Source organism: Gossypium arboreum, chromosome 13 (assembly GCF_025698485.1).
Source record: "Gossypium arboreum isolate Shixiya-1 chromosome 13, ASM2569848v2, whole genome shotgun sequence".
NCBI classification, from domain to species: Eukaryota; Viridiplantae; Streptophyta; class Magnoliopsida; order Malvales; family Malvaceae; genus Gossypium; species Gossypium arboreum.
The window spans coordinates 1,983,059-1,997,589 of NC_069082.1; the positions used below are offsets into that span (position 1 = coordinate 1,983,059).

The 14,531-nt window shown below is 30.8% G+C and overlaps 1 protein-coding gene across 2 annotated transcripts; it reads left to right on the forward strand.

Moving 5' to 3' along the window:
• The first annotated feature begins 329 nt into the window (after nucleotides 1–329).
• Nucleotides 330–4,652, forward strand: LOC108464355 (telomere repeat-binding protein 4-like). 2 transcript variants are annotated; one of them, XM_017764622.2, is made up of 10 exons: nucleotides 330–602; nucleotides 1,227–1,377; nucleotides 1,496–2,300; nucleotides 2,439–2,648; nucleotides 2,740–2,802; nucleotides 2,884–2,963; nucleotides 3,044–3,288; nucleotides 3,415–3,735; nucleotides 3,839–3,902; nucleotides 4,157–4,652. In XM_017764622.2, the coding sequence occupies exons 2-10, from the start codon at nucleotides 1,297–1,299 to the stop codon at nucleotides 4,379–4,381; spliced, it is 2,094 nt and encodes a 697-aa protein (XP_017620111.1). In that variant the 5' UTR covers nucleotides 330–602; nucleotides 1,227–1,296; the 3' UTR covers nucleotides 4,382–4,652. The 2 variants fall into 2 exon arrangements, with proteins under 2 accessions (XP_017620111.1, XP_017620114.1); XM_017764625.2 differs by having other exon boundaries at nucleotides 336–602; nucleotides 1,499–2,300.
• Nucleotides 4,653–14,531: the final 9,879 nt, after the last annotated feature.

Genomic DNA, 14,531 nt, shown 5'->3' on the forward strand with positions numbered 1-14,531 from the left:
TAAAATTTTACCCTTAAAATATTCCATACAAATTACTTCTTACAATATTAACATCTAACGGAAAATATGGGTCTTAAAACATTATTTCAATTTTTATTAATGAAAAATAAATATCATAAACTTTTCTTTTTCTAAAATCATGATTGGTCCACGTGGAAGTGCTATCTGATTTTTAGATTCAAAGAGGAATTAAGAACCGGTCACAACTAGAACGAAGGGGAGGGGCTTTAGTTACCTTCTATTGCCGGTAAACCATCTCTAATTCACCGGTCGATCCGGTTTTGTGGTCAAAGTTATATGGGTTTAAGCACTTTGTCTTCTATTTATTTATTTTCTTGGTGGGTTTTCTTTAAGGGGTTTTTGTCTTAAAATTTCTTCAACATCCGAAACCACTTAAATCTTTAAAAAAAAAAATGGATCTTGTTTCAATGAATTTCAATAGAATTAAGTTTGGGATTTTTTGAAATCCCTTATCTATGTTTCTCAATTATTTTTTCAAGGACTTTTCTCAGGAAAATTTTCATTTTTTAAAAAAAAAAAATTCTTTTCTGTATATATGTATATTGAGATTTAAGAAACTGGACATCATTTCAATTTAAAAGGTGAGCTATTGGTTTTTATTTTTACTTGAATTCTTGGTTTCTTCCTTTTTTCGTGGGAGTGAGTTCTTTTATTCCATTGAATTATGCCAAATGATGAAGCAAATTGTGTTTTTCACAAGTGAATTTCGATTTCAACTGCTTTTGGATCGAGATCTGTTCTGGGTTTTGTCTTTGGATTTAAAACTCGAGGTCAATTTCGAAGTTTATGGGATTTTGTTGTGTGTTTAATGATTCAAGTTCTCGATTGACTTGGAGAGTTTTTCAAGCAATTTAATGCTACTTTAGTAAATTAATTTTAACGGAATTTTGATTTTTTTTAATCAAAGTTAATGCAACTATGATCTTCTCTTGTGTACTCTTTTGGGTTTTGATATCTGAACTGATTGGTTCATTCTTTTAATTTTATTTTTAAACTCTGGCAATTTGATTTCAGTTTTCTTTAATTTTGTTTTCTGGGGTTAATGTTTTTCTTCTCCTCTTCTAGATCTGCTGATCTGATTATTCATTGACAAAGACAAATAATTTGATTCCTTTCTGTAAACTAATGATAAGGTTTTTGCGATTATCTTTGTAATTGTGCTGATATATGCTCTGTTTTTCATTTTTGGATTGGCTTACATACAGAGAATTTGAATCTGGAGAGATTAAATTATCTTTCTGATTGATGAGTTGGATTGTCATACATGCCTGAGATATGGTGTTTAAGAAGAGGTTAGATTATGGATTTAATGCCTTTAGTGTCTCGAATGTACCTCGAGCCCCTCGATCGATTCGGGTATGCCTTTTTTGTATCATTTAAGGATTTTCTTTTGATTTTCTGCTAGCTTTGATCATGTTGAATTTTGTTCCAGCTTGATTAATAAAATGATGGGTTTTTTTTTCTGGGGTTTCAGAAGAGGGACCGGACTAAGAGGGTGGTTGAAGATAGTCGAATATGCGCATTTGAATTGTTAGCTTCTTTAGCTGGGAAGCTGCTGGAGGCGGGTGAAAGCTTTGCTTCTAGCAATGCATCTGCAGGACATGATCATGTTTCTGTAGTTAAAGATGTTAAACTGGAAACTCAATACGATGATAAACCGTTGAAAACTGAATGCGTCGAGCATGTAAGCTGTGATGCGAGTGTTGTTACCTCTGATTGGACCACTGAAAACAGTGACAATTCGAAGGAACCTAAACATTCTGAAAACAATGCTATTCTGGAACCTACTTTGACAAAGGCGCTTCCTGCTTGCTCAGAGAAAATTAATGATGATTTAATGTATACAATTCGGAAATGCAATGTAGGATATGGGAGCTTTACTGGTAATTTAGATGGTTGCTCCCCTGATTTTGGGGATTTGTGTGATGATATCAGTGAGAATGGTGTTAAACGAGAGATAGAGGCTAATAATTGCCTCACAATGGATCCATTAGAATTGTCTATGACATTTCCTTCACCCATTAATTCTGATAGAGATGTCAAATTGCTATCGCATAGTGATTCTGTTCCTAATGCTTCTTTTTCAAGGCATAGGAATGATATTAAGTTAGGTAGTAGAGATGATGATGAAAAATTTTCTAGGTTTAATAAACTTAGCAACAGGTTTAAGGTTTCTAGGCCTGCAACACTTATCGAAGACCGAAGAATAAGGAAGTTTCTAACATCCAAATACTGGAAAGCCGCTCCAAAGTTGAAGGATTTTGAAGATTCTCAAGCTGGTAAGTGTTTCGAATGGTTTTAGAGTTCATAGCATGCTTCTTTCTATATTTGCCGTTTGTAACTGTAGTTCATTTAAATCTTACATTGATGTTCATGAATTATCCTCTTGGTGATTTTGTGTTTCTTTATATTTCTAGATGGAGGAATAAAGGCTCTACATCGCAAGCGGAAGACATACTATAACTATGACAAATGTCAATATGACACACTTTATAAAAGGAGGAAGTTCTTTGACTGTAGCTCAATAGTAACTTCTGATGGGGGGATCGGTAGTGAAAATGTTTCTAATTCACCTGAGAAAGTTACGAACGAAAATAAGTGCCGCTCGGTGGCAATGTCGCATGGAGGTGCTTTCCTACTGCAATTATCTTATAATTTATAGGTTTCAAGATTGAGATGTCAACTGTTCTCACTAAACTATTTTGTTCTGCTGTGTAGCATGTGAGATAGCCTCCTTGCTTACAGGTCATCAAGCATCCCATAAGTCTGATGATTCTCATGGTATGAACATTTTTTATGTGTTGTTGCAAATTACTCGAGGTTTTGTGGAATGTCTTACTCATGCTTTGTTTTTTTGTACAGTGAAACTCAGCATTAAGTCCTTTAGGATACCAGAACTTTATATCGAGGTTCCGGAAACTGCAACTGTTGGTTCATTGAAGGTATTGAAATGCTGTGTTATTATATTTTTCATTTAATTAATGCAAAACTTCTAATATTAGTGATACTTAAATGTGAGTAGAGGACTGTAATGGAGGCGGTGACTGCCTTACTTGGAGGTAGAATCCGTGTTGGGGTACTCCTTCAAGGGAAGAAAGTGAGAGATGACAGTCGAACTCTATTACAAACCGGTATTTCATCTGAAGACAATTTGGATGCTCTGGGTTTCACTTTGGAGCCTGGTCCCGTGATAGCTCCTCGACCTATATGCTCCGAAGAACCCCCTCTACAGTTGCCACGTGGCTCTGCCCCTCAAAATTTAACAAGGTGTTTTTTTTTTTTTTTTGTTCCATGATAGGTTGTGATACATCTTTGTTGGTTTAAATCTCATTGTTTCGTGTGAATACATTATGAGTTACTTGTATCTTCGATTAATTAGTGCTTTTTTTCCAGCTCTTTAGTAGTCACACCAGCCTTAGATACGGGGATTTCAGCTGCCACACCTGACCCACCTTTACTGACCAATTCAGCAAAACCTGTGGATAGTAATTATGAACACGTTTTGTCCCAAACTGACATGCTAACCTATCAAAATCTGTCAGAGTCTAGAGCTCTGGTTCCAGTTCCAGCGATGAATGTCGAGGCACTAGCTGTTGTCCCTGTCAACCAGAAAATTCGGAAATCTGAGCTTGCACAGCGTAGAACCAGGAGGCCATTTTCCGTGTCAGAAGTAGAAGCATTGGTACAGGCTGTTGAGGAGCTCGGAACCGGAAGGTATAAAAGCAATTGTTTCTCTTGTTTCGATTGGCTCATTGAAGAGGATGCAGCTTAAAATGATATCAAGAATTTGAAATCATTCTTCTTCCGGCATCTGCAGGTGGCGGGATGTTAAATTGCGAGCTTTTGAGAATGCTGACCATCGAACTTATGTGGATCTGAAGGTAAAAGCCTTTTCCCTTTTAACTATTTGGCTTGTTATGAAGAGGAAATCGATGATGAACAGGAATCACCATGAATGGTAACCAATATGGCAGATTCCGGGGGCATCATTCGGAAAGTAAAAAATGAGCTGGGAGATAATAAGTTGCTATATCGATTCACTAATCTCTTCTCTTAATGTGTTTTACACAACTGGTATATCTTGTCAGAAGTAGTCACTTTGGCTGTTACTAAACTATGTCACTGTTGTCACCAGGATAAATGGAAAACATTGGTTCACACAGCAAAAATTTCGCCGCAGCAAAGACGAGGGGAACCGGTACCCCAAGAACTATTGGATCGGGTCATGGCTGCTCATGCTTACTGGTCTCAGCATCAAGCCAAACAACAAGGTAAGCATCATCCTGGAACTTTGAGAATTACGGAGCCCCAAGCTTACAGAGACGGAGTTGTGGTCGCCATTCCGACCATTACGATGTAAAACAAGAAGAAAAGGGTAAAATAACAAATGACAAAGAACAGGGGGAAAAAAGAAAGAACATGTACAAATTGATTCAGGTTTTATGTAATATTTTCACACTCAACTTTGATTCTTTGTCAGCTTACAAATCATGGAGCCATTGGCATTTATGTAAATGATTGGATAAAACATGGTCCTTAATTCATTTCATTTTCAATTTGTAATTCATATCATTGAAGTGAGAAAATAGAAATAAAAATAAAAATAAATAGAATATTTCAGTTCTTTTTAAGTTTTTCTGGAATCATTGTGCAGCTTTATTGCTATATTTTTATTTTTATTTTCCATTTACCTGTTTTAGTGTAAAATCTTTTGAATGCATAGAAAACTTTAAAATATTTATTTCATATTTATGTCTGTATTAAAGATTTTGTGTCACCCTTAAATTAAAATTTGAGTATAATTTTTCTTCCGTTCTGTTGATATACATTTCATATTTCATACATTCCTCATTTATATAGTATATCGAGTTGGATAAAATTTTATGTGATTTAATAAATAGAATAGGAATTCAATTCCATCATTATTAGATCGATTCGTATGATTCGATGAAGAATGAGTTTTTTTAAAAAATGGGAAATTCAAAATACTCAAAGAAGAAAATGGGGAAATGTCTACAACACCTAGGTTGAATCGGATGCAATTTGAAGGATTTTGTGAGGAAATGTCTACATATTTTCAAGATAAGAACGAGGAAAATTTTCTGAAAAGGTTTAACTTTATTCCCTAATATTTTTAATCTTTTAAGAATTTTTTTTTTTGTGTTTTTAAAGATTAAGGGTCAAATTGATAAAAATTATAAAGGATGAGGACTATAAAAGTTATTCTGCTTTTTAAATAATTGTCGCGTTAACAATTAAAGGTAAAATGGGTCGGAAGTTAATGAAAGGGCTAAAATTTTTGAATAAAAGAATATATAAGAACTCAAGGTTTCAAAATTAAAGTATAAAATTAAAATTAAAATTTTAAAAGAGTATAAAGACTTCACACATATTTAAACCCAGGTTTGACCTCCAAATCCAAAATCCATTTTAGACATAAATGGAATGTAAACAAAAGATGTGGGGATAAAAAGCAAGTCTTAATAGTTGCAGTTGCCTGCACTGCACGTAACGCCATGTGAGACTGAGTGAAGCATATGGGCAGAGAAGAGAAGAGTCGTAGGAACAGGTAGTACTAGTAGATGAAATTTCTTATGCTCTTCAATTTCTATATATTATTATTGCATAATTGGCACAGAAAAAATGTAGTTAAGTATGACTTGTGACTAAAAAAAATTACCAACATAAGAAAAATGATATAATTTTGGTACCAATTTGAGAGTTAAGCCTTATTATTAGCTAGGAATACAACATTTCTATATGGGGTTTGAATTTTAATTTTTTTTATATATTTTTTTTATTTGTATTCTTCATGTCCATTTTACAGTTTATATTTAAGGTTCATGGTTGCTTCTCTCAATAATATTGTCTTATTGTCTCTAAGGTTCAAACTTATACTCCTTTTGGGGATACAATATTCCTTATCATTGCACCCAACACTTATTGGTATATATATATATTTATTATTGTTATTGTTAATATTATTCATTAACCTTAACTTTTTTATTTTAAATAACATCTTATTAAATAAAAATTGTTAGTCTCAATTTGCTCTTTGTGTTAACGCGATTTAGAAACATTCCTACTCTGTGGAGCCTCGCATAAAGAATGGTTTATTCAACAATTAATTCAAAAATCTATTGGCCTAATCTACCCTTACACAAGAAACAAGTACAACCCTAATAGATAGTCTAAACTTATTACAACTACTCACCTAAATAATCTCAATTACAATCAAATATAATCTCTTCAAGAAAGCCTTAAAAACTAAGTGCAAAATTCAAACAAAAGCCTAACAAATATATCAACACTCTTCAAAAGGTTTGTCGAATCAAGCATATGTGCTGCCTATTTATATACAAAATATTGCAGTTCCCTTAGCAGATTTTGTAAAGATATAAGTTCATCAAATTAGTGCATAATAATCTTAGATAAATACCTTTAAATTTATTCGAAGATAAAACTTTATAAACCAAGAAAATTCAGTAGATAAATTATAAGAATAAAGGCTTAAAGGATAAGAATAAAGATAAACCTTATATGATAAAGACATGTCGATCACTAAGCTCTAAGCAGTCAAATTCGATTACCATTACTTTGAACGTATTAAAACATGTTTTGAGAATCATTTGCTTATAGAGAAACTGATCATAGAGATCAAAATAGACTATTGTCCCAAAATTTATGTGAACATTTGTTTATACATGAGAGTAACAAATTGTTTCAACATGAGGTAAAACATTAGCAATTGAATAACTAAAGTACGAACAAAAATCAAGTGCATCATTCATGATGAGTTGATGAGTTCATGAGTATGACACTTTATTTGTATTCCTTTCAACAAGATTTATTTTGTCTTCTTTAAAATTTTAAATTTTTTCCTTTCTTCATCCACCGAAGGTCCAATGGTTGAGTTCTTCATTGCATGAAGTTCTTCATCCTCCAGCAAAATGTGTGGCAGTCCAAATTAGCTACCAAAGTGCTTGGCTTATATTGTTCGCTTTCACCATTTATGTTGATTTATAATTTTGCAGTAAGTCTTTTCTTTTGACACCATTTAATTTCCAACATTAGCTCTTGTTCTGCATCTTCCACGGAGGACTTACAAATTTCATCGAAACTCATCTATATTCTTGATTCTTCTTCAATCATGGATGATATATAATTATCAATGTTGTCAGCAACCTGATTTAAAGGTGTTAGAATTTCCCTTCCAGTTAAATAACTTTCATTGTATCTTATGGTCGAAAAATTAGAATAGATTGTTTTAAGCATGTCCTTTCTTGGGCCGGGTCACTTGGAAATTGATTGGGAATTTCAACCTTTAAGCATCATCCTTATCTCTAGAAATAACATCACACTAAGAACCCATTTATTGAAGTCTACCCATTTTCTCTTTTAAATCAATTTGTCTAATGCGCTCATTAACGTGTTCTTTGAAAGCGTAAAAACTCGACAATCATCTCATATATAGGACATATCAATGCATGCATCTACGATATCTATATCCCTCAGAATTATCGGTTGTTGATTCGATAAATGGAAATTGAATTTCATTACTCATGGGTTTCTAAAATGGATAAGAAACTCGAATATTCTCTAACATGCATCAGACGGTCCAATATATCTGCAGCTTAAATAGGTTCTCGTTTCATCCACAACAACATTATTATCGTCATTTTTTCTTTCAATGACTATCATTTAAGAGCACAACTGGTCTATAAGGTCCTTTGCTATGTATTTAAACAAATACTTGATTGCACACTACTTTGCATTTATGTGAGATTCATGCCTTAGCAAAAGGTCTTTATTGTATGGAATAGGGATGAGTAATCAGTTAAAATATCAGTTTGCTTAGTTATTTATATTTAACCAATATTAATTTAATTTAATCGAATCGACCAATCGATCAATCGACTTAATGTCTCATAATCAAATTAATTTAATGGCATTAAGCTTAACCAAATCAACATTGCAGCAAGGGGTTCAGAAAATAAAGCAATCCACTTCCCCATTTTGTCTTTAAGAACACCACCACAACCGGCTTGACATAAATATCCTCTCGAGGCATCGTCAACATTAACTTTGAGATATCCCACTGCAGGAGGTGACCATTGAACATTAGAACACTTATTATTTGAACAAGAAGAGTGCAAGCAAGCATAGGGATCTTCCCACCACATAGCCTTACAAATAGATCATGTTACTAATGAAGCTTTTATCCAGAATAAGGACCTAAGCTTAATCAGAAAAATAATTTCATCAAATGTTTTCTCCTTGTTCTCAAACACTTGTTCATTTCGTGCCAAAGCGACCACAAACTCGCCACACAACAAGTCAGCCACCAATGCCTTGAAGTACCCGAAAGTGGAAAATGAAAGCATTCCTCCATAAATATTCGTAGAGACCTTTTCGTAAACAGCCATAAAGACCCCACCATGCCCAGATTTTGTACCAAACACGTCTCACCAAAGAAGACGAAAATAATACATGATTCTAGTCTCGGTCTCCTTGCCACACCAATTACACATACTTGGATCAAATCGAAATGTATACCTCTTAGTTGTTTCTTAAGCCACAAATTAGAATTCCCCTTTTCTTTCATCATGTACCTAGCTTTGTTTTACACAAGTACAATAATTATAAGCCGTAATTTTGTAGATGGTTTAGACAGCTGCCCAGAAATTCAGCTGACGTTGCTAGATTTACATATGAAATTCCAAGCACCATTGGCAAATGGCAACCCTTATTCTACCTTCTCCAAATAGAAAACCCAAACATTTCTCAGCCCTACTCCTCCTATACCCCCCTAAATTCTTTTACCTGCCATCTTTCTTTTCTTCCAACTTAACACGCTACCCATCCATGTCCTCTTTCTTTGCTTCTAACGTTCTTAGTCCTCTCTTTATCCACCACAAATACATCTCTTTATTTCTCTTAATACGAGAAAAGCATGTTGTGTTAATTAGTGTTCAAATTTCATTGTATAAATGTCAAGCAAAACATATGAGAAAAACAAAGAAGGATTTGTAGGAAGACGTGTTTCCCAATGCCACTTGAAATGACATCTTATCAAGGAGAGACGATCGAGAGAAACTGAGTAAAAGGATTGCTTTTATTAATTACTTGGATTTGGGTGTGGTTGAGTTAAGGGAATCTAAGTGATGGAGATGACAGCTTTTTTGAAAACCTAATAACTGTGGCCTGTGGGGTTCTTGTGGATCGAGGTAAACAAACCACTTGCATTATATTTCCCTTTTGGTCATCTCCCTTTTTTATGTTATTTAATTTCTCTTTACCATGAATTCTCTAATTCGTCTAATTATATAAATAAAAAGATTTGTTTAATTCTAGTAAGTATCACTGTATTGATGGAGGACGTGATCACATGCTCGAATATATATATAATAATGATATTGTTGATGGCGATCAATGTTTTGTGATGTTTATTGATGATGATGCCATGCAAAGCACAACCTCTTATGTAAGGTCCATAGAAATAGGGTTAATATATCATTTGGTATTTATATTTAGTTTTATGTTCAATTTGATACTTGAATTTTTTTTCTAATTTGGTACTTAAATTTGATTTCAATGTTCAATTTGATACTTAAGCTAAACATCGCGTGGTTCGATAAATATTTAACACGCATGCTTTAATAAAAAACATAAATACCTCTAAAAGTGTTAAAATAAAAAACACACCCAATAAACACTTAATTGACAACAAACACCACCTGAACAACAACTCCTTACGATAGCTCATATGGTAATTGCAAAACAAGAACGTCCTTCCCAAAACAACACCTTCAACAGTATTCAAGAGCTCAAATCTTAAAAAGTTTATTCCTACTAATGTGATCACCATATCAATCCATACAATGGTAGCATAAGAACTTCCAATCCAAAAAGTAAATCACCAAGCCAAAATACAAAGAGATGTAACTACAGCAATTAAGTAATAAGCCCATAAAAATTATTCAATTTCTAATAGCATACCCGACAAAAATAAATTCAAGTACAAAATTAAATATTAAATTTAAATTTAAATATTTATTTGAGATAAAAAATTTAAATATTAAATTAAACATTAAAATTAAATTCAAATATTAAATTAAATATAAATACCAGCGTGTTAATACACCATCAAGTAAGATGGTGATATTAAAACAATTATAACTAAAGGATTTGATCCAGGCAAATAGTTCCATGTTGATTTGATGCATTTATTTACTCGTCGAAGAAAAGGTCATATACGCTTGTCAGGTGATGGATGAGATCAGGGAGGTACATTTTCTTTTCTCTTCGAAATATGAGCTGCTCAAATTAGGGCTCCACTTTCCACAAAGGAAAACAAGTTCAAAGGACTTCACGATGTGTTCCCAAGCTTTTCAGTTCATACAATGAATAAATTCACCTTTGATTTGTGCAATTAATATATTATTATTATATTAGAAGAAAAATATTAAATTTACATATAAATTTTAATTTAATACGTAGTTTGATATATAAATTTTAATTTGTAATTTATATTTATATATGAAATTTTGATTTTAATTTAATTATATATATTTAAATAAATAAATATATATATTTATTTTATATTAAATTAATATAATTATTTGTATATGTAATATATCAATATAAAATTATACTAATTCGATAATGATGTTATTGATTTACTTAATTAAATCAAATCAACCTTTTTTCTTACAAAATGTATAGATGGATAATTATTTCAGAGGTTAAAATATGTTTTAAGTTTATGTAGGTTTTTACATTTGAAATTTAGTCCTATTTTAATCTTTAGGAATTTATTCTTATACTTTTGAATTTCAAAATTCAAATATGATTGTTAATGTTGTTAAATTTTTTCCTTAAGTTCACTAGTAAATAAAAAATACTTCTTGGATTATCTCGATCGACTTACATTTTTAAATATAAAAAGTAGAATGATTAAATTCTTAAAAGGTTAAATTTTGCTATTAGTCTCTGTGTTTTGCAAAAGTTGTGGAATTAATCCATGTACTTTTATTTGGTCATTTTTAGACCCTATACTTTCTAAATTTTAAAATTTTCAATCCTCACCAAACAATAACTGTTAAATTCGTCAAGCAAAGTTCTGTTATTTCCAAAATATGATGCTCCAAGTATATTATCATACGTCCAATATCATGTCAACTTATTATTTCCACGTATTCTTCACCAAAAATCCAGTTAATGGATTAACGACTATAATTTGCATCAAGACTAAAATTTTAAAATTCGAAAAGTACAGGGGCTTAGAATGATCCAATTAGAGAAAATGGACTAAATTTATAGTTGTATGTATGGTACAGGACTAGCAATTGAATTTAACAAAACGAATTTAACTATTGTTGTTTGGCTCAGTACAAAATTTTCAAAATTTGAAAAGTACATGAACTAAAATTATCCAGAAAACTAAAAAAAATTATTTGGGTGTTACATCCTTAATCAATGTTTAAAAGGATTGTGGTTAAGTGAACAATTTGTATATATTACTATGACTAAATTGAATAACTTTAGCCAAAATTGTGATGCCTGATTCTCCCAGTAGCTTATATTCTGTTTAGCCACTGATGGAACAAAATAAATGGGCACATTTATTTTGGAAGGTGAAGAAATTAAATTATTAGAATATGATAAAAAAAAAAGAAGAAAAATTAATTCATATTCTCCTATCTGCATCAACTGTCTTTCCCTTAATTAAATTCAACCCGTATTTTAAATTTTACATGTAGGACAAGTATAATTGTATTAATAAATTGAACAGTTTAATTATTAAACTACCAATTGTAAAAAATTATATTAGTTTTATGTCAAGATAAGTGAATTCTTCTCCTATATATATATAAATTATAATATTAGCTTAGTTGACATCGTTATTATTACAACATGTACGAAAACATGGATTCGAACATACTTAAATGCATATTATCTACCAATTAAAAGGTTATTTTAATCATTTTAAATAAATGTTTAAAAATATTTAATTATTTATTTGAGGAAAAAATAATAGATTCTTTTTAAAATAAAAATGTAACCATTACATTCATAAAAATTCTTAATTGCTATAATATTAAATCAATTTAAGATTATATATGACCCTAAATTTAATAATAAATTTATTGATTGAGTTTTAACTTAATTGATGTTGGTATTAATTTTAGAGTAGAAAGATGTAAGTAATACATTTAAGTACACTTAAGCGCTTTTATCCTCTATTTACGGATTGAGAGAGATTATGAGTAGTATTAAAATTATATATTTTTATATATTTGGAAAATGTAAAATGAGTGAAGTGGTTTTAAGGTTTTTCGCAAGAAAGGAGAGAATATATGGTTGGCAGCAGAGCATTGGTGTGTTAGACTGTCACGCGTTTCTGCCTTTGTCTCTAATTATTTCGTATTCAGTTGGGTAGGCCACAATTTTCAGCTTCTACTACAAAATATAGTTATTTCTTTTATTTTATTACATATATAAGAAACAATCTTTATTTACATAATTTTACATGTAATATGTATATGAGCGTAGCATTATAATTTTAGTCTTTGTTTTTATACAATATTTAATAGTTCTTTCTCAACCTTTAAATAATAAAATAACACGTTTTAATATATTTAAATTTATGTTCTCTTACAATAACAATTATAATTGTACCAACTAAGTTAATATTCATATTTATTTATTATTATTATTATTTGATGCAATAGCAAAACTGCTCATAGCACCCTTGCTATTATTTTTATTGTACTGTCACACAGTAATCGAAAAGAAAAACAACAATGTCAGTTTTTTGTCCATACGAGGATAAGTTGGGCACGAATGAACTAAGTAAAACTGCAACATATCCCTTTCTAGTTTCTACTGATAAAAGGCAGGATTTTTTAGATTATTCTATCTTAATACCATAATTAATGACTTAATATGTAATATTTTTGTCATGCATGGCAAATAACTTATCTAAGTACCATAATGAATGATATATTCTACCTTTCATTATTAAAAGCTATTCATAAATTTTAATATATAACTTGCTTTATATAAATAAACGGATATTTTAAATAATTTTATTTAATCCTTTAATTGAACTCATCTATAAAGACTTCTCTAGTAAGAATTAAAACTAAACAAGGATGAGAATTAAACTTTAAATATATAATTGAAGTTTTCATAAATATAAAATTTGATTTTTAGTGGAGTTTGATTGTTAAAAGATTTTTACTGACATAATGATTATCCGAAAATCTTTTTAATAGTTTAATGTAATTGATTGTATTTCAACAAGTCTTTTAACCTTTATATATTGGATGATTTGTTTAGATTAACTAAGGAATGTGATAGCAAAATACTTGTTATTTAGGAACTCATTTTAGGCAAAAATTTTGTAAGTAAACAATCAGTTTACATCTAATTTAATAATATTAACAATTGGTGATGAAGTTTGAATTTAGTCTAAAAATGAAATTTTTCAAAAAATAGAAGTATTTATGATATATTTTAACCTTTTTCTTCCCTAAACGAAGTACAATTTGTTGTTTATGCATAAACTAAAACATGGTAAATTGGTAATTGAAAACTTAAAACTGTGCCATAAAATGGTAAAGAACTTACAAAACTGAGACTGAAAAAAAGCAGCAAAAATGGAAAATGATAGGAACAAAACTAGGAAAGAAGGTGGCAGAGAAAACCCTAAGTAATAAATAGGTAGCTGAGGAAGGAAAGTATAGGAAAAGAGAAAAAAGCTTTTCCCCCATAACTAGATAGATAGTATAATTTGAATAGGGTCAAGTCAGGGCCCTGTCAATTCCTATATTCCATCACCACTTCATCAAAATAATGCTTGTAGAGGACGCAACATATGCAAAATCCCCTTTAGATCACCATTAATGGGGTTTAGAATAGGATGGACGATGGAATTAGTTAAATCTATGATTTTAGTCTATTCTGTTGCATTAGTGATTAAATTTATGGTAGAATTGAATTGATTTTGATTCATTCAATTCAATCGGTTAAAGATGCATTGATGATGTCTAAATTAATTTAGAATTTTTATTTTTAATGTGATGCGTTTAACTTTCTTTTTATCTCGCCTTATAGCATTACTATTGTATCTAATTTCATTGCCAATATTATTTTTACTTAATTGCAAAAAAACGTATCACTCTCTAAAATAATCATTAATATTAATAAGACAATGAAATACCAAATAGCACATTAAAAAAAATTGAGATAATTCTTCTGGAACAATAAAACAGTGATTACGCAAACACTATCAAAGACGAAATACTGTTACCATCCCCAAGACAAAGAACCCACCACTACAAACACAAATATCACCTTAAATGAAACAAAGAATTGTGAATCTCGCATTTTTCTTTAAAAATTTAATTGGTTGGCTGATGAAAATCTTTTCTATGTTAATGATTTGGATTAAGGGATAATATTAATTAATGACGAATTATTTTTATTTTCCAGTTCTTGAATGG

Excerpts from the sequence above, each read along its gene's own strand:
- LOC108464355 (XM_017764622.2), top strand. The coding sequence starts at position 1,297 with ATGGTGTTTAAGAAGAGGTTAGATTATGGATTTAATGCCTTTAGTGTC. Across the intron at positions 2,964-3,043 it reads CAACTGTTGGTTCATTGAAG|AGGACTGTAATGGAGGCGGT; the intron begins GTATTGAAATGC and ends AAATGTGAGTAG. Across the intron at positions 3,903-4,156 it reads GAACTTATGTGGATCTGAAG|GATAAATGGAAAACATTGGT; the intron begins GTAAAAGCCTTT and ends TGTTGTCACCAG.